Source organism: Pristiophorus japonicus, chromosome 9, assembly GCF_044704955.1.
Source record: "Pristiophorus japonicus isolate sPriJap1 chromosome 9, sPriJap1.hap1, whole genome shotgun sequence".
NCBI classification, from domain to species: Eukaryota; Metazoa; Chordata; class Chondrichthyes; family Pristiophoridae; genus Pristiophorus; species Pristiophorus japonicus.
Genome location: NC_091985.1, coordinates 165554722 through 165573984, shown reverse-complemented (window position 1 = coordinate 165573984; position 19263 = coordinate 165554722). Strand labels below are relative to the sequence as shown.

At 46.6% G+C, this 19263-nt stretch overlaps 1 protein-coding gene across 1 annotated transcript in view; it reads right to left on the bottom strand.

Moving 5' to 3' along the window:
* Nucleotides 1-19263, bottom strand: part of LOC139273962 (glycogen phosphorylase, brain form-like) — a 118648-nt gene that overhangs the window by 3571 nt on the left and 95814 nt on the right. The window contains exons 16-18 of the mRNA XM_070891035.1: nt 6966-7173; nt 4984-5118; nt 2234-2300 (exon numbers count right to left, since the gene is read on the bottom strand). Of these exons, the coding sequence (XP_070747136.1) occupies nt 2234-2300; nt 4984-5118; nt 6966-7173 (410 nt within the window). The remainder of the gene's footprint in view (nt 1-2233; nt 2301-4983; nt 5119-6965; nt 7174-19263) is intronic.

Below are 19263 nucleotides of genomic sequence, written 5' to 3'. Positions count from 1 at the left end.
GTACTGAGGGAATGATCAGCCATGATCTTATCGAATGTTGGCGCAGGCTCGAAGGGAAAAATGGCCTCCTCCTGCACCTATTTTCTATGTTTCTATGTGTGGAGATTGTGTCCAGAGGGATCGCTGTTTATGTCAATCAGTCCCTTACAATGATCAAAATCCATATTCCAAATCAAAACCCATCTGATTGTATGTCATAAAATTATTGAACGTTACAGCACAGAAACAGACCCATCAGATCTTTGCTGATGTGTTTTCTTTACTTAATCTAATCCCTCCCTGATCAGTTCCTCCTCCCAGGCTGTGTAACAATCAATGGCCCCAATATCCCGGCCTCCACGGGTCCGTACGGAGTGTGTATGGACCCAGGAAGGCATCGCGAAAGCCGGTTTTTGGCACGCAATGCGCATGCACTGAAAACCGGCTTTTCCGATCGGTCAAGTTTCTGGCTTGTCAGATGGCCACATCTCGGGGAGAAGGACGTTCCCATGGCTATTTGCCCATCTCTTGCTCTGCAAATGTCCTTAAAACTCTTACGGCTGGTAAAAGCAGGTGCAGCGCCTACTTTTACTAGCATAAGAGTTTTAAAACATAATAAAATTTAAAAATACATATTTATGCTAAAAACGCTGCCCACTCAGGTAATTTAATTTTAAACCATCATTAAAAAAATTTTCAAAAATCGGCAATTTTTTCCCCCCAAAAAACATTTCTATCAACTTTAATTTCTATAATGTATTTATGAGAGGTGTTTTAAACATTTTTTTAATGTAGTGTTTGGGGTGTGTTTCTTATTCATAGTAGTGAGTTTCGGATTTATGAAACTCCAATTACGATGAATGAGAAAATACTTTTCTGTGATTGGGTGTCCAGGCCCACGTGACTCCTGCGGACGTCCCAATGAGAACGCGCTCCGTTGCGCAAGAAGGGAAGGCCTCAAGTCCGGGATCTCTGGTGAGTGTTCGACCAAAGGTAAGTGCGCATCTTGTGTCCTATTTTTAGTCGAATGCCCGCAGGAAGATGAATGCGGGATTTCTGGACCAATCTGTCTGTGCTGTTGTTTTGTGCTTGCTGCAGTTTGTAATTTATGACACAGTCTGATTGGAATGAGAGAAATGTAAACAAGGACATTTAACTCCACATCGCAAATCCTAAGTTTTGCATTTTTCCCCCAAGAGATATCATCATCATCATAGGCAGTCCCTTGGGATCGAGGAAGACTTGCTTCCACTCTTAACATGAGTTCTTAGGTGGCTGAACAGTCCAATACGGGAATTACAGTCTCTGTCACAGGTGGGACAGACAGTCGTTGAAGGAAGGGTTGGGTGGGACTAGTTTGCCCAGAGATAATCAGGATATTGGGTAGCGCAAGGGGTTAGGCACTACCGTTTGACCATGGGAAAGGAGTTCAGATCCAGCACGGACTGACCTGGTGAAAAGCAACCTCTGTTAGTTAACCTGTGAAGTGAATCTGTGCCACTTCAATTCTGTTCAGACTGCCCCGATAAAGTGTTCCATGCTCCGGCACAAACACCCCTCCCTCTAATGAGCACAAAACCCACTATTGATAAATCAAATGCCCGATTCCTGGGCAGCCCACAGGACAAGGCTCGATTAATTGCTTGGTTTAGGGGCTTCTCTCTCTCTCTCTCTGCTTGGAAATAGCCTAATTTTTCCTCTTTGTACTTTCTCTTCCTGTGGACTCATTCCACCCGCTGCCACATTCACATTCGATTACCCACTTATGATGATGTAGTGCTGTTCCTGCTGGGTGGGGTAATACAGGTACAGCGTCAAGAATCTGGAACCCCCGGGACCAAGGCCGTTTCTTCTGACGTCACGAATCCGGAAACACCAGAGCCCAGGTTCGGGTATTTCCGGATTTCGGAATGTCAGAAAGGGCCCCGTCGCGAAGGAGCCGTTCAGGTGGGCCAGCGAGGAGGCCCCGAGGTAAGGGCAGCGGCAGGACCCAGAGGTGGGCAGGGTCTGGATTCTGGAACATTTTATGGATTCCGGACGACCCTGCCACCGATCGGTCCGGATCATTCCGGAGCTCCGGTTTTGCGACGCTGCACCTGTACCTATTTTACTGAATCCTAGCACTCCCTGCAGTTGGAGGTCATGCGCTGAAACCTCCCACAATACAGCCCAACCAGAGTTGGCAAACCATAGGGTGATTCACCAAGTGTATATGGAGACTGCAGTAACACAGTAAGCCCTGTAGGAGCCTCACCTTATAAAGCTCACTAACTTTCTCTTGACATTTGACGTATGCTTCAAAGTCAGCAAACACTTTAAACCTGAAAGAAATGAAAGCAGAGATTAAATACCCAATACATGAACCTACAAACAGCCAGCCCAAACAGGGTGGCAGGATACATCGCATTCTAAACACAATTGGGCCTTTCCCAGACAGAAGCATGCAGTTAATTGAACTCAATAATTCCGCTTGCGTGCGTCTGGCCAGGGTATCAAAAGATAACTTAAATAAAAAGATCTTTGAGCATTTGGTAAGATTTTGACTTTTGAAACCTCAGCCAAACTAATAGCTGATGGATGTTGATCATGGTGGTCAGAATCTCCTTACAGGAGCATCTGGGAGCTGGTTCCTCCTTGTATCCTCCTATGGCAGCCAGCCCCAGACCCAGCATGGCACCCACCCCCCGACCTGCGAGGGAACACCATCGCAGCAGATCGGGGCTATAAGGAGCCAGCCACTGCAGGGAGCAGCACGAGCTCGTCCAGGAGTGCGACGGCTTCAAGGAGGGCGATTGGATGGACGTCACCAGAATCCAGATTGCCGACTGCAGCATGGGCAGGGTCGGGGCCAGGAGCAGCGGGGGTCGGGGCCCAGGAGCTGGGGCCCAGGAGTGGCGCTGCAAAGCTGGTCCTCCAGTGGTCTTGATTAACCTTTGCCACTGGACTAAGGTCTTGCTTGGTCAAGCCCATGTGGTGGCTGGTGTGCAACGGCCACACCATGTTAAAATAATTCACGCGCAGGCATTTAACATCCTTCGATATGTAGCTCGGGACCTAGAATGTCAGGTCCCTCACTGAAACACTTGTGAACTCATCTTTTTTACGTGTGGAAGCGGATCATCCTCGATACGAAGGACTGCCTAATACTATACTATACAGGAGCATCCATTAGCAAAATAGTCTGATTTAACAGACTGTGACACTAAGTCCTTGGGTGACACTTTTTTTTATTCATTCACAGGATGTGGGTGTCGCTGGTAAGGTTAGCCCTAACTGGCCGAGAGTTGATGGTGGGCCACCTTCTTCAATACAACCGAGTGGCAGAGGGCAGTAAGAGACAGAGATAAACCAGACTGGGTAAGGGCAGCAGATTTCCTTCCCTAAAGGACATTTGTGACCGAGATGGGTTTTTAACGACAATCCGGTAGTTTCATGGTCTCCATTACTGATACTAGCTTTTTATTCCAGATTTATTTAATTGAATTTAAATTCCCCAGCTGCCGTGGTGGGATTTGGACTCATGTCTCCGGATCGTTAGACCAAGCCTCTGGGTTACTAGCCCAGTAACATAATCTGTGTGCTACCGTTCCCCCATATGTATGGGCACAAGGACCTCGACTGCCCTTTGACCTTCACAGGAAAAGGTCACAGCGCAGATGGTTGTTCGTGACCAATATTCAACCAATCACAACTGGAAGAATCCATTCTGTGGGAGGATGGAGCGGTGTGAGGGGAGAAAGTAGATGGGAATTACTGCTATATACACGAGAAAGTCATTATACAATTACTGTGTGCAAAATAACTTAAAAAAGGAAACTTGTATCTTGATGCCAGTCAAAGCTTCTCATCACACTTGTGTCAATTGACTGAACTGATTGTGCGGCTGAGCCGAGTACATTAAAGTCACCAGGGCACGCAATCAAAAGGGGGGCAAGTGTACAGATCACTCTCTGAATTTATCTTGTAACATAACTTAAAGAAACGACGGCAGGAACTGTTCATGGGCACGAGGCGAGGCACTTTCTCTCTCTGGCAGCTCACCGGCATCGAGTGTGGGATTCAGTGTCACGGAGTATCGCTGTAGCTGTGATCGGCCTACGCTGCTCGGTTTCTAGCATCAGCCATGCTGGATGGGGACAGAGGGCCCTACCTGGGCAGGACCTCGTCTCAAGTCTCAAACCAACTCAGAACCCAAGGTATTGGTGTACCAGGTATTAGTTACCTACTGCTCCACACTCAGCTGCCACTTAACACCTATCTGACCTGGCTAGGTGAAAGGTCAGGGGTGACAGCTTGGTGTGAAGTGGCAGCTAAACAACATACAATGTCTCAGACAGAGCACGAGATAGTTCAGAATGTTTATTTCCACAAAAGTCACCTGGTAAACACTTTGTAAATCAGTATTTTAAAACCGATTATTTTGGGATTAAGATGTCCTGAAACCGTGATTGCTGCAGGATTCTGAGTGTGCAGGTTTATAAGAGGCTCTGAACTTCAACATATGTGAATTTCAATATACAGCAGCGAGGGATAAAAGCTAGGAAAACAGCAAAGTACATTAGCGTACTGTATCCAATAGTAGCACATTAATGCTACTTAAAAATAATCATTCTTGGGTTGCGAGGGTCACTGGCAAGGCCGGCATTTCCAGCCCATCCCCTAGTTCCCCCAGTTTGATACAACGGAGTGGCTTGCTGGGCCAATTCGGGGGCAGTTAAGAGCTGACTACGTTGGTATGGGTCTGGAGTCACATGTAGGCCAGATTGGGTAAGGACGGCAGATTTCCTTCCCTAAAGGACATTAGTGAACCAGTTGGGTTTACGACAATCCAACAGCTTCAGGGTCACTTATACCAGATTTTTAAAAATGAATAAAGATTCTCCAACGGCCATGATGGGTTTTGAACTCATTGTTCTCTGGATTGCTTGTCCAGTAAGAGAAGCACCATGCCCTTTATGTCAGTGGGTTATCCATCAGTAGGTGTATCTGTCTGATGCGAGTTACCTGTCATGGTACATCAACATGTCAACTATGTCCTTAAACAGCTCTGGCTCTTTAGGGGAGAAATAGCCACTGCTGATCTGATCCATGGCTTGCTTCAGCTCTGGCAACTTGTCATAGTAGTCCCTGGCATTGTACCTGCAGGGGACACAAAGTCCAAGGGTAAGTTGTACACTAGTCGTTCTTCTACAGACACAATGAAGGAACATTAGGAACAGGAAGAGGCCCTTTAACCCTGCTCCACCATTCACGGCTGATCTGCACCTCAGCTCCACAAGATGCAGGTTAAACATTTCCTGGACAGTCAAGCGCTCTGTTACGGGCCATTCGAAACAGGCCCAGAACTAGAAACACCATCGAGAAAATTATGCAAGATGAGAGAGCAATATTTACAGCAATGCACTTCCCCACATCTGACACCAAGTGTACTGATGGGACAAGATTTGGAATGTGTCCGTGGGAACTAGTTATCTACAAATGGAAGTTTCAAATGTTATTTACAATTACTGTCACTTAGTAAAATGGTCATCAAACAGACAGACAAGCAGGGCAATGCACGGACTAATAAAGACTTGCATTTATATAGCGCCTTTCACATAAGAAATATAAACAGGAGTAGGCCCTCTGCCCCATCAAGCCTGCTCCGTCATTCAATAAGATCATGGCTGAACTTCTACATCAAATCCAGTGTCCTGCACTTCTACATCAAATCCAGTGTCCTGCACTATCCACATACCCCTCAAGTCCCATTGTCCCCAAAAATCTATCGATCTCAGCCTTGAATATACTCGATGACTGAGCCTCTGGGGCAGAGAATTCCAAAGATTCACCACCCTCCGAGTGAAAACATTTCTCCTCATCTATGTCCTAAATGACCGACCCCTTATCCTCAGACTATGCCCAGCTACGTCTAGACTCTGCAGCTTATTGGAAACAACCTCTCTAAGAGTTTTATATGTTTCACGGAGATCACCTCTCATTCTTCTAACTCGAGTGTATCGGCCCAATCTGTTCAATCTCTCCTCATAGGACAGACCTCTCACCCCAGGGATCAGTCTGGTGAACCTTTGATGCACCCCTTCTAAGGCAAGTATATCCTTCCTTAGGTAAGGAGACCAATACTGTACACAATACTCCAAGTGTGGTCTCACTAAAGCTCCATATAATTGTAGCAAGACTTCTTTACTCTTATACTCCAACCCCTTTGCAATAAAGGCTAACATACCACTTGTCCTCCTACTTGCTTGCTGTACCTGCATGTTAACTTGCTGTGATTCCTGTACAAGGACCCCCAAAACCATCTTAATACCAACATTTACTAATCTCTCAACTTCTAAACAATATTCTACTTTTCCATTCTTCTTCCCGAAGTGGTTAATTTCACACTTTCCCCACATTATACTCAATCGGTCTTGCCTAATCACTTAACCGGTCTATATACCTATACAGCCTCCTCACAGCTTACTTTTCCACTTAGCTTTGTATCGTCAGCAAACTTGGATATATTACACTCACGACATCAGGCCCTCAGAATGTCACAAAGCACTTTACAGCCAATGAGCTACTTTGAAGTGCAGTCACAATTGTAATGGAGAGAATGCAGCAGCCAAATTGTGCACAGCAAGCTCCCACAACAGCAATGTGATAATGACCAGATCGTCTGTTTTTAGTGGTGTTGGTTGAGGGCCAGGACACCGCGGACAATTCGTCCTCGATTAATGCCGGTGAGTCTTTTACATCCACCGGAGATGGTAGACGGGGCCTCCCCGAAAGATGGTGCATCTGACAGTGCAGCACTCCCTCAGGACTGCACTGGAGTGCCAGCCTGGATTTTGTGCTCAAATCTCTGCAGTGAGGCTCGACTCCACGACCTTCTGACTCAGAAGCAAGAGTGCTTCTAGTGAACCAGGGCTGACACTTGATAGAGACAAAGGGACGTTGTCCGTGTGTTGCAGCAAGTGGTTACCTGTTAATTTAATACCAACCCCTTTTTATCAAGTGCCGCGACATCTTCCACTCTCATCCCGAAGATGAAGAGGTTCTCCTCTCCCGCCTCCTCTGCCATTTCTACATTCGCACCATCCATGGTTCCGATTGTCAGGGCTCCATTCAGCATAAACTTCATGTTTCCCGTGCCCGAGGCCTCTGTACCGGCCGTTGAAATCTGTTCGGACAAGTCGGACGCAGGGATCACTGTTACGACAGAAGGGGGGGGGGATCGGGAAAAAGCAACAGCTTAGTTCTATTGTTTTGCAACGTTGCAAAATGCCCCTTTGCTAGGTTAATTCTTTCAAATTACTCGCTCCGCCCTACAACAACAACCTGCGTTTATATAGCACCTTTAACGTAGTAAAAGGTCCCAAGGCCTTTAGGGAATGTAATCAGATACAAATCCACTCGAGTCACACAAGGTGACCAAAAACTTAGTCAAAGAGGTAGGTTTTAAGGAGGATCTTAAAAGGAGGAAAGAGAGGCAGAGAGGTTTAGGGAGGGAATTCCAGAGCTTCAGGCCCAGAAGGCTGAAGACACGGCCACCGATGGTCGGGTGAAGGAAGTGGGGAATACACGAGAGGCCAGAGTTGGAGGAACACAGAGATCCCGGAAAGTTGTGGGGCTGGAGGAGGTTAGAGAGATAGGGAGGGGCGAGGCCATAGAGGGATTGGAAAACAAAGGCGAGAATTTTAAAAACGAGGCCTTACCGGACTGGGAGCCAATGTAGGGTCAGCGAGCACAGGGGTGATGGGTGAACGAGGATTGGTGCGAGTTAGGGTAGGGTCAGCGAGCACAGGGGTGATGGGTGAACGAGGATTGGTGCGAGTTAGGGTATGGGCAGCCGAGTTTCAGTGGATAATCAATAATCCCTCAAACCATTTTCCTTCTCCACTTGTACTAATGCATATCCTTTCATTGTGTACATATCTGCTTTTTCCTTACCCGACATGCAGTATCTTCTAACTTTCATACATTTGAGTTTAGTGGATTTTCTTGACCCATCAATATGATTCCAGTCTCCCGAGTGCTGTTTATTCGCTTATCGATATGCTCAGCAAATTTTATACCCCCAGCAAGAGTATGATGTAAAAGGTAGTTTTTTGTTCTCCATTTTTGGATGCCTTTTATGGGAATCTATTTTTCATTGAATTAGGGTGGGACCATAATGTCTAACTCATATATGGTGGTGTGATTGTTAACGGTTGCTGTGCTTGGGATGTCCAAATCAGAACTGAGAGAAAAGTTTGTACTGGTTCCGGTCTGTAGTTGTTTTATTACTATACCAGATTAGGAAAGGATACTTACATTTATACGGCACATTTCACGACCCCAAGATGTCCAAAAGTGCCTCACAGCCAATGAAGTACTTTTGGAGTGTAGTCACTGCTGTAATGTGGGGAAAAGCAGCAGCCAATTTGCACACAGCAAGCTCCCACAAACAGCAATGTGATAATGACCAGATAATCTGTTTTAGGTGATGTTGGTTGAGCAATAAATATTGGCCAGGACACTGGGGAGAACGTCACTGCTGCTCTTCAAAATAGTGCCATGGGATCTTTCATGTCCATGCGAGAGGGGGAGATGGGGCCTCGGTTTAACGTCTCATCTGAAAGTACAGCTCCCCCTCAGTACTACACTGACGTGTCAGCCTAGATTTTGTGCTCAAGTCTCTGGACTTGAACCCACAAGCTTCTGACTCACAGACATGAGCACGACCACGGAGCCACGCCTGACACCAGAGACAAATATAGAAGAGTTTTAATGCTCTTTTCTGGCATCGATTTGCGTAAGAAGCATTGAGTGAAAGTCTCAGTTCATCCTTTCTAGATCTACTTAATATAGTTTATTCTTTGCCAGAAGAAATGAACACCACAATTTGTGTTTTGTTGATTGAGTGGTTAAATATAATTCTCCTTAAAAGTAAAAGGAAACTCATGGAAGTTATTTTGTATTCAAAGTCCTCATTGACTATCGAAAAAAAAGTTAAGAGTTATGAGCTGGAATGCACAGCCTAAATGGTTGGTGGAAGCAGATTCAATAGTAACTTTCAAAAAGGGAACTGGATAAATACTTGAAAAGCAAACATTTGCAGGGCTGCAGAGAAAGAACAGTGTAAAAGAGGGCCTCATTGGATAGCTTTCACATGGGCTCCCTCTGTGCTGTAGGATTCTGAGTCTAAGTCAACTTTTCTGCTCCATGGAAACGGCTTCCTTCCCTGCAGGGTTATCCCCTGATGTCACCGACGGCAAGAGCCCCCTCTGTCCAACAGCAACCGCCATTGGTTTTTAATGGCATCAACCTGGGAACAGAGGCAGAGCCACGAGACCACGGGAAAACACAGCACCAGCTGGGTATGCACTGTGCCTTGCCACCATCTTTCTCTGGGGTTGAGCAACTCCATCTTCAGGGATATCACTCGGCTCTGCCTCCGCGCACCTACTGCTGTGGGACCCTCATCTACACTTGTGTTACCTCAACCATTCCGATGCTCTCTTGGCTGGCCTCCCACCCTCCATAAACTAAGCCGTCCTAAACTCTGGAATTCCCTCCCTAAACCTCTCCGCTTCTTCCATTAAGACATTCCAAACTTTTGGTCACCTCTCCTAATATCGGTTTACGTGGATCAGTGTCAAATTTTGTTTGATAATGCTCCTGTGAAGTGCCTTGGAATGTTTTACTACATTAAAAAGGTGCTATATAAATGCATGTTGTTGCTGAAAGTTTCCAGTCAATGTAAAGTTGTTCACACTCGTCAAGTACTCACATTTCTCGAGGCTCTTTGACAAGAGGGCCAAAAAAGGTTACTCTAACTTTTTATCGGTCACTGGCGAAGCCAGATTTGGAATGCACTCAAGGCGGCTTTGAGAGCACTGACAAGAACGATTCCAGATTTAGACTTCTAAATTACAAGAATCTAAACAACTGAAATTTCTTCCTCTGAATGGATTCGATCGTGTAGATGCGAAAGGGCCAATTCACTCAAGAGTCGTGAACAAAGAACAAAGGTCCGAGCTGGGGAACGTTTAACTAATACTTTAGTAAATTAACAAAGTTAAGCAGTGGTTTAAACCAAGAGCTAGGGAACTATAACTAATACTTTAGTAAATTAACTTAACTAGATAAACTAAACAAGTCAATTGCTTGCTGTTTGTGGGAGCTTGCTGTGCGCAATTGGCGGCCGCCTTTCCTACACTTGCAGCAGTGACTACACTTCAAATGGTACTTCATTGACTGTGGAATTTGGAAACATTAAGGTTAGCAAGCCTCAGATAAGATTAAAAATCCCACACCCCTTGCCACTGCCTCCTCCCTATCTCCAACAATACCTTGCAAACACTGTTTGATCCTACATTGATAACCTTCTTCAAAAAGGGAGCTGTTAAATATTTGGTTGGGGATGGAATTGGTGATTAGAGATAGGTACAGCTTGTGATGATAAATAATAGTCCATTAAAAAAATATACTCAATGTGGGCACTACTGGCAAGGCCAGCATTTATTGCCATCCCTAGGTTCCCTGAGGTGGTGGTGGGGCTTCTAGCGGTTTGGTACAACGGAGGGGCTTACTCGGCCATTCAGCGGGCAGGTAAGAATCAACCACATTGGGGTCACATACAGGACAATGCAAGGACGGCAGGTTTCATTCTCTGACGGACATGAGTGAACCAATTGGGAAAAGACCGACTTGCATTTATATAGCGCCTTTCATGAACTCGGGCGTCCCAAAGCGCTTTACAGCCAGTGAAGTACTTTTCTTTTTTTAAGTGTAGTCACTGCTGCAATGTAGGACAGGCAGCCAATTTGCACACAGCAAGCTCCCACAAACAGCAATGTGATAATGACCAGATAATCTGTTTTTGTTATGGTGACTGAGGGATAAATATTGGGCAGAACACCAGGGGGTATCTCCCCTGCTCTTCTTCAAAATTGTGCCACGGGATCTTTTACATCCACCTGAGGGCCTAACGTCTCATCCGAAAGGCGGCACCTCAGACAGTGCAACACTCCCTCAGCACTGCACTGGAGAGTGTCAGCCTAGATTTGTGTGCTCATGTCTCTGGAGTGGGACTTGAACCCACAACCTTCTGACTCAGTCAAGAGTGCTGCCCACTGAGCCACTGGCTGACAATAAGCAAATAAATGAAATAGACTAGAGATGGCAGGGCAGTCTGTGCATCGGGACTGCAGTATGTGGGAATTTGTGGACAGCGAGACTGTCTCAGATTCCCATACCTGCAGGAAGTGTCTCTACCTTCAGTCACTCCGGCTCAGTCATTGAGCTGGAGATTGAAGCACCTGGGGACATTTTACTATATTAAAGGCGCTATATAAATGGAAGTTTTCTGGATAGTTTTATCCAGAAAACAGTTACACCGCAAAGGAAAGCACAGGTTCAGGAAAGGGAGGGTGTGACTGTCAGGAAACCGGGTAGATTAGGAGAGAATGAGAAGGTGGTCCCGCAGATACTGGTCCTGTCCAACAGGTACAATGTATGCACTACTTGTGAAGACGAGGGGAAAGACTACGGGGAGAACAGTCACAATGCAGATCAAGGCACTGTGGCTCAGAAGGTTGTCCGGGGTGGGGGAGCAGAATAGAAATGTGGTAGTGATAGGGGATTCTATAATTAGGGAGCCAAACAGTGTGCTCTGCAGCCACGGATGAGAATCCCGAAGGGTGTGTTGCCTACCTGATGCCAGGGTAAGGGATACCTCACGGCGGCTGGAGAGAAACTTGGAAAGGGAGATGCTAAATCCAGCTGTTGTGGCTCATGTCAGAACAAGCAACATTGGTAGGAAGAGGGAGGAGGTCCTGCTGGAGCAGCACAGAGAGTAATAATCTCTGGATTATTGCCCGAGCCACGTGCAAATTGACATAGAAACAGTCAGATCCGGAGAATTAACACGTGACTAAAGGGCTGGTGTGGGAAGAGAGGTTCCTTTTCATGGGACACTGGCACCAGTACTGGGACAGGAAGGAGCTGTACCGATGGGATAGGCTCCACCTGAACCGGGATGGGGCCTGTGTCCTAGCAGAAAGGGTAAATAGGGAGAAAGCAAAGGCTTTAAACTAGTAAGACGGGGGCAGGGATCTGCAAGAAATTAATCCAGCCTAAATATAAACAAAACAGGAATGGAGAGCATTGAAAAGAATAAAGGGAACACATTGGTGGCCAGGGAGAGTTAGAGAACAGGAGTTTAAAAAGATGGTATTAAAAATGAGTTAAACTGTGTGCAGAAATGCACCATGTCTGTAATAAACCAAGGGAACTGGAGGCAATACTGCATGGCGAGGAACCAGACATAGTAGGTGTTATATATGTGGATTTGTATTTACTCTGTATAGCCACCAGAGGGCTCATCCCATAATCCCTTGGGAGCACAAGTATTTAAGGCGGCTTCACAGCTTGGAGAGGCACTCTGGAGACCTGCAATAAAAGACTACGGTCACACTTTACTTTGAGCTCAGTGTTCAGTCTGACTCTTTCTCCATACACAACTGGCGACGAGATAAGATAGTGAGCCCAAAGATGCAGAGAACAGTGGGCATTCTGGAGAAATTCTCGGAGGGAGATGATTGGGAAAGTTTTGTGGAGCGACTCGACCAATGCTTCGTGGCCAACGAGCTAGATGGGGAAGAGAGCACTGCCAAACGTAGAGCGATCCTCCTCACCGTCTGTGGGGCTACCGTAAAGGTCTCCTACGAAGGAGCGGTGCACAAGCTACCACTCTGGGTGGTACCGGGCGATGGTCCCACGCTGCTCAACAGGTGCTGGCTGGGAAAGATACGCTGGAACTGGGACGACATCTGAGCACTATCGCCCGCTTACGACACTTCGTGTGCCCAGGTCCTAAACAAATTTCCTTCGCTGTTCGAACCAGGCATCGGGAAATTCCAAGGAGCAAAAGTGCAGATCCACCTAATTCCAGGGGCGCGACCCATCCATCACAAGGCAAGAGCAGTACCGTATATGATGAGAGAAAGGGTAGAGATCGCGCTAGACCGGCTGCAAAGAGAGGACATCATCTCACCAATCGAGTTCAACGAGTGGGCCAGTCCTATTGTCCCAGTCTTCAAGGGAGATGGCACTGTCAGAATCTGTGGCGATTACAAAGTAACTATCAATCGTTTCTCCCTGCAAAACCAATACCCACTACCAAAGGCCGACAACCTCTTTGCAACGCTGGCGGGAGGAAAGACGTTCACGAAGCTGGATCTGACGTCAGCCTACATGACGCAGAAACTGGAGGAATCATCGAAGGCCCTCACCTGCACAAAGAGCGGCAGTCGGCGAGAGGCGGGAGCAGCGTGGTGAACCTATAAAAGGCCCAGTGGGTGTTCCACAGGCAGCAGCAGTTGGCGAGGCGGGAGCAGCGTGGTGAACCTATAAAAGGCCCAGTGGGTGTTCCACAGGCAGCAGCAGTTGGCGAGGCGGGAGCAGCGTGGTGAGGCCTATAAAGGCCCAGCGGGTGTTCCACAGTTAACGGCAGTCGGCGAGAGGCGGGAGCAGCGAGGTGAGGCCTATAAAGGCCCAGCTTGTGCAGCTCCAGCCGGGAGAAAAAGCAGAAAAGAAGTAGAAAGGAATCAAAAGGTGACATCACAGCCAAAGGGGTAAGTGATTGGCAAGTAGTTTTTCTTTTTTATATCAGTAAGTAACCTGTTAACAGTGTTGTCACCAAATTAAGTGTATCTAAGGGTTAAGTCATGGCAGGAGAGCTCAGTCATGTGATATGCTCCTCCTGTACCATGTGGGAACTCAGGGACACTTCCGGTGTCCCTGACGACTACGTGTGCGGGAAGTGTATCCGCCTCCAGCTCCTGACGGACCGTATTGCAGAATTGGAGCCGAGGGTGGATTCACTCTGGAGCATCCACGATGCAGAGAATGACATGAGTAGCACGTGTAGCGAGTTGGTCTTACCGCAGGAGAGGGGTCCACAGCCAGCTAGGGAATGGAAGACCAGCAGGAAGAGCAGTGCAAGGAAGGTAGTGAGGGGTCCCCTGCGGTCATCCCCCTGCAAAACAGATACACTGCTTTGAGTACTGTTGAGGGGGATGACTCATCAGGGGAGGGCAGCAGCAGCCAAGTTCATGGCACCATGGCTGGCTCTGTTGCTCAGGAGGGCAGGAAAAAGAGTGGGAGAGCGATAGTGATAGGGGATTCAATTGTAAGGGGAATAGATAGGCATTTCTGCGGCCGCAACCGAGACTCCAGGATGGTTTGTTGCCTCCCTGGTGCAAGGGTCAAGGATGTCTCGGAGCGGGTGCAGGACATTCTAAAAAGGGAGGGAAAACAGCCAGTTGTCGTGGTGCACAACGACATAGGTAAAAAAAGGGATGAGGTCCTACGATGAATTTAAGGAGCTAGGAGCTAAATTAAAAAGTAGGAGCTCAAAAGTAGTAATCTCGGGATTGCTACCAGTGCCACGTGCTAGTCAGAGTAGGAATCGCAGGATAGCGCAGATGAATACGTGGCTTGAGCAGTGGTGCAGCAGGGAGGGATTCAAATTCCTAGGGCATTAGAACCGGTTCTGGGGGAGGTGGGACCAGTACAAACCGGACGGTCTGCACCTGGGCAGGACTGGAACCAATGTCCTAGGGGGAGTGTTTGCTAGTGCTGTTGGGGAGGAGTTAAATATGGCAGGGGGATGAGAACCAATGCAGGGAGACAGAGGGAAACAAAATGGAGACAGAGGGAAACAAAATGGAGACAGAAGGAAACAAAATGGAGACAGAAGGAAACAAAATGGAGACAGAAGGAAACAAAATGGAGACAGAAGGAAACAAAATGGAGACAGAAGGAAAGGACAGAAAGGAGATGAGTAAAAGTGGAGGGCAGAGAAACCCATGGCAAAAAACAAAGGGCCAATGTACAGCAAAATTCTAAAGGGTCAAAGTGTAATAAAAAGGCAAGCCTGAAAGCTCGGTGCCTCAATGCGAGGAGTATTCGGAACCCAGGAGAGGGCTCTGAGCTAGTTAGGGTGGGTGAGAGCTCAGATGAACAGGATCCCAAGAAAGAATGCAAAAGGCAGGAGGCAACAGAGCAGAGTAGCACGAGGGTAAGTGTAAACCACAAGGTGATAGGAAGGAACAATATGTATGAAGATAAAGGGGCTGCAGGAGGGGTCAAAACTAAAAATCATGGTTTAAAAACTAGTATTAAAACACTTTACCTAAACGCACGCAGCATTCGAAATAAAGTAAATGAGTTGACGGCACAAATCATTACAAATGGGTATGATTTGGTGGCCATTACAGAAACATGGTTGCAGGGTGGCCAAGACGAGGAATAAAACATACAGGGGTATCTGACAATTCGGAAGGATAGACAAGAAGGGAAAGGAGGTGGGGTAGCTCTGTTAATAAAGGATGATATCAGGGCAGTTGTGAGATGATATTGGCTCTAATGAACAAAATGTTGAATCATTGTGGATTAGAGATAGTAAGGGGAAAAACGTCACTGGTGGGCGTAGTTTATAGGCCCCCAAATAATAACTTCACGGTGGGGCGGACAATAATCAAGGGAATAATAGAAGCATGTGAAAAAGGAATGGCAGTAATCATGGGGGATTTTAACCTACATATCGATTGGTCAAATCAAATCACACGGGGTAGCCTGGAGGAGGAATTCATAGAATGCGTACAGGATTGTTTCTTAGAACAGTATGTTACAGAACCTACAAGGGAGCAAGCTATCTTAGATCTGGTCCTGTGTAATGAGACAGGAATAATAAACGATTTCCTAGTAAAAGATCCTCTCGGAATGAGTAATCACAGTATGGTTGAAATTGTAATACAGATTGAGGGTGAGGAAGTAGTGTCTCAAACGAGCATACTATGCTTAAACAAAGGGGACCACAGTAGGATGAGGGCAGAGTTGGCTAAAGTAGACTGGGAACACAGACTAAACGGTGGCACAACTGAGGAACAGTGGAGGACTTTTAAGGAGCTCTTTCATAGTGCGCAACAAAAATATATTCCAGTGAAAAAGAAGGGTGGTAAGAGAAGGGATAACCAGCCGTGGATAACCAAGGAAATAAAGGAGAGTATCAAATTAAAAACCAATGCGTATAAGGTGGCCAAGGCTAGTGGGAAACTAGAAGATTGGGAAAATTTTTAAACGACAGCAAAGTATGACTAAGAAAGCAATAAAGAAAGGAAAGATAGATTACGAAAGTAAACTTGCGCAAAACATAAAAGCAGATAGTAAAAGCTTTTACCGATATATAAAAAGGAAAAGAGTGACTAAAGTAAATGTTGGTCCTTTAGAAGATGAGAAGGGGAATTTAGTAATGGGAAATGTGGAAATGGCTGAGACCTTAAACAATTATTTTGCTTCGGTCTTCACAGTGGAAGACACAAAAACCATGCCAAAAATTGCTTGTCACGGGAATGTAGGAAGGGAGGACCTTGAGACAATCACTATCACTGGGAAGGTAGTGCTGGACAGGCTAATGGGACTCAAGGTAGACAAGTCCCCTGGCCCTGATGAAATGCATCCCAGGGTATTAAAAGAGATGGCAGAAGTTATAGCAGATGCATTGGTTATAATTTACCAACATTTTCTGGACTCTGGGGAGATACCAGTGGATTGGAAAGCAGCTAATGTAACGCCTCTGTTTAAAAAAAGGGGGCAGACAAAAGGCAGGTAACTATAGGCCGGTTAGTTTAACATCTGTAGTGAGGAAAATGCTTGAAGCTATCATTAAGGAAGAAATAGCGGGACATCTAGATAGGAATAGTGCAATCAAGCAGACGCAACATGGATTCATGAAGGGGAAATCATGTTTAACTAATTTACTGGAATTCTTTGAGGATATAACAAGCATGGTGGATAGAGGTGTACGATGGATGTGGTGTATTTAGATTTCCAAAAGGCATTCGATAAGGTGCCACACAAAAGGTTACTGCAGAAGATAAAGGTACGCGGGGTCGGCGGAAATGTATTAGCATGGATAGAGAATTTGCTGGCTAACAGAAAGCAGAGAGTTGGGATAAATCGGTCCTTTTTCAGGTTAGAAATCGGTGGTTAGTGGTGTGCCACAGGGATCGGTGCTGGGACCACAACTGTTTACAATATACATAGATGACCTGGAAGAGGGGACAGAGTGTAGTGTAACAAAATTTGCAGATGACACAAAGATTAGTGGGAAAGCGGGTTGTGTAGAGGACACAGAGAGGCTGCAAAGAGATTTAGATAGGTTAAGCGAATGGGCTAAGGTTTGGCAGATGGAATACAATGTCGGAAAATGTGAGGTCATCCACCTTGGGGAAAAAAAAAAACAGTAAAAGGGAATATTATTTGAATGGGGAGAAATTACAACATGCTGTGGTGCAGAGGGACCTGGGGGCCCTTGTGCATCAATCCCATAAAGTTAGTTTGCAGGTGCAGCAGGTAATCAGGAAGGCGAATGGAATGTTGGCCTTCATTGCGAGAGGGATGGAGTACAAAAGCAGGGAGGTCCTGCTGCAACTGTACAGGGTATTGGTGAGGCCGCACCTGGAGTACTGCGTGCAGTTTTGGTCACCTTACTTAAGGAAGGATATACTAGCCTTGGAGGGGGTACAGAGACGATTCACTAGGCTGATTCCGGAGATGAGGGGGTTACCTTATGATGATAGATTGAGTAGACTGGGTCTTTACTCGTTGGAGTTCAGAAGGATGAGGGGTGATCTTATAGAAACATTTAAAATAATGAAAGGGATAGACAAGATAGAGGCAGAGAGGTTGTTTCCACTAGTCGGGGAGACTAGAACTAGGGGGCACAGCCTCAAAATACGGGGCAGCCAATTTAAAACCGAGTTGAGAAGGAATTTCTTCTCCCAGAGGGTTGTGAATCTGTGGAATTCTCTGCCCAGGGAAGCAGTTGAGGCTGGCTCATTGAATGTATTCAAATCACAGATAGATAAATTTTTAGTCAATAAGGGAATTAAGGGTTATGGGGAGCAGGCGGGTAAGTGGAGCTGAGTCCACGGCCAGATCAGCCATGATCTTTTTGAATGGCGGAGCAGGCTCGAGGGGCTAGATGGCCTACTCCTGTTCCTAATTCTTATGTTCTTATGTAACATGCACAAAGGTCTTTTTGTTTATAACAGATGCCCATTTGGAATCCGATCATCGGCGGCGATATTCCAGAGAAACATGGAAAGTTCATTGAAGTCGGTCCCGCACACCGTGGTCTTCCAGGACTACATCTTGGTCACGGGTCGGAATACAGTCGAGCACCTGCAGAACCTGGAGGAGGTTCTTAGTCGACTCAACATCGTGGGGCTCAGATTAAAACACTCGAAGTGCGTTTTCCTGGTGCCTGAAATGGAGTTCCTGGGAAGGAGGATTGCGGCGGACGGCATCAAGCCCACCAACGTGAAGATGGAGGCAATTGAGAACGCACTGAGGCCACAGAACGTGACAGAGCTGCGGTCATTTCTGGGACTCTTGAACCACTTTAGTAACTTCTTACCGGGTCTCAGCACACTGCTAGAACCACTTCATGTCTTACTACGAAAAGGGGGCGAATGGGTTTGGGGCAAAAGTCAAGAAAATGCCTTTGTAAAAGCGAGAAAAATTGCTGTGTTGTATGATCCATGTAAGCGTTTGGTATTAGATGTGATGCGTCGTCATATGGCGTCGGGTGTGTCTTGCAACAAGCTAATGGTTTCGGGAAACTGCAACTGGTTGCTTATGCATCCAGGAGTCTGTCTAAGGCTGAGAGAGCCTACAGCATGATTGAAAAAGAAGCGTTAGCGTGTGTCTATGGGGTAAAGAAAATGCATCAATACCTGTTTGATCTAAAATTCGAACTGGAAACTGACCAGAAGCCACTTATATCCCTGTTTTCTGAGAGTAAAGGGATAAATACCAACGCATCGGCCCGCATCCAGAGATGGGCGCTCACGTTGTCCACACACAACTACGCCATCTGCCACAGGTCAGGCACAGAAAACTGCGCCGATGTTCTCAGTGGGCTGCCATTGCCCATCACGGGGGTGGAAATGGCGGAGCCCGCAGATCTTGCCATGGTTATGGAAGCATTTGAGAGTGAGCAATCACCCGTCACTGCCAGGCAGATCAAAACCTGGACAAACCAGGACCCCTTATTATCTCTAGTCAAAAGCTGTGTGCTTTAGGGGAGCTGGTCCAGTGTCCCAGTGGAAATGCAGGAAGAGATAAAGCCGTTCCAGCGGCGCAAAGATGAAATGTCTATACAGGCAGACTGCCTTCTGTGGGGTAATTGAGTAGTGGTCCCCAAGAAGGGCAACGACACCTTCATCAATGACCTCCACAGTACCT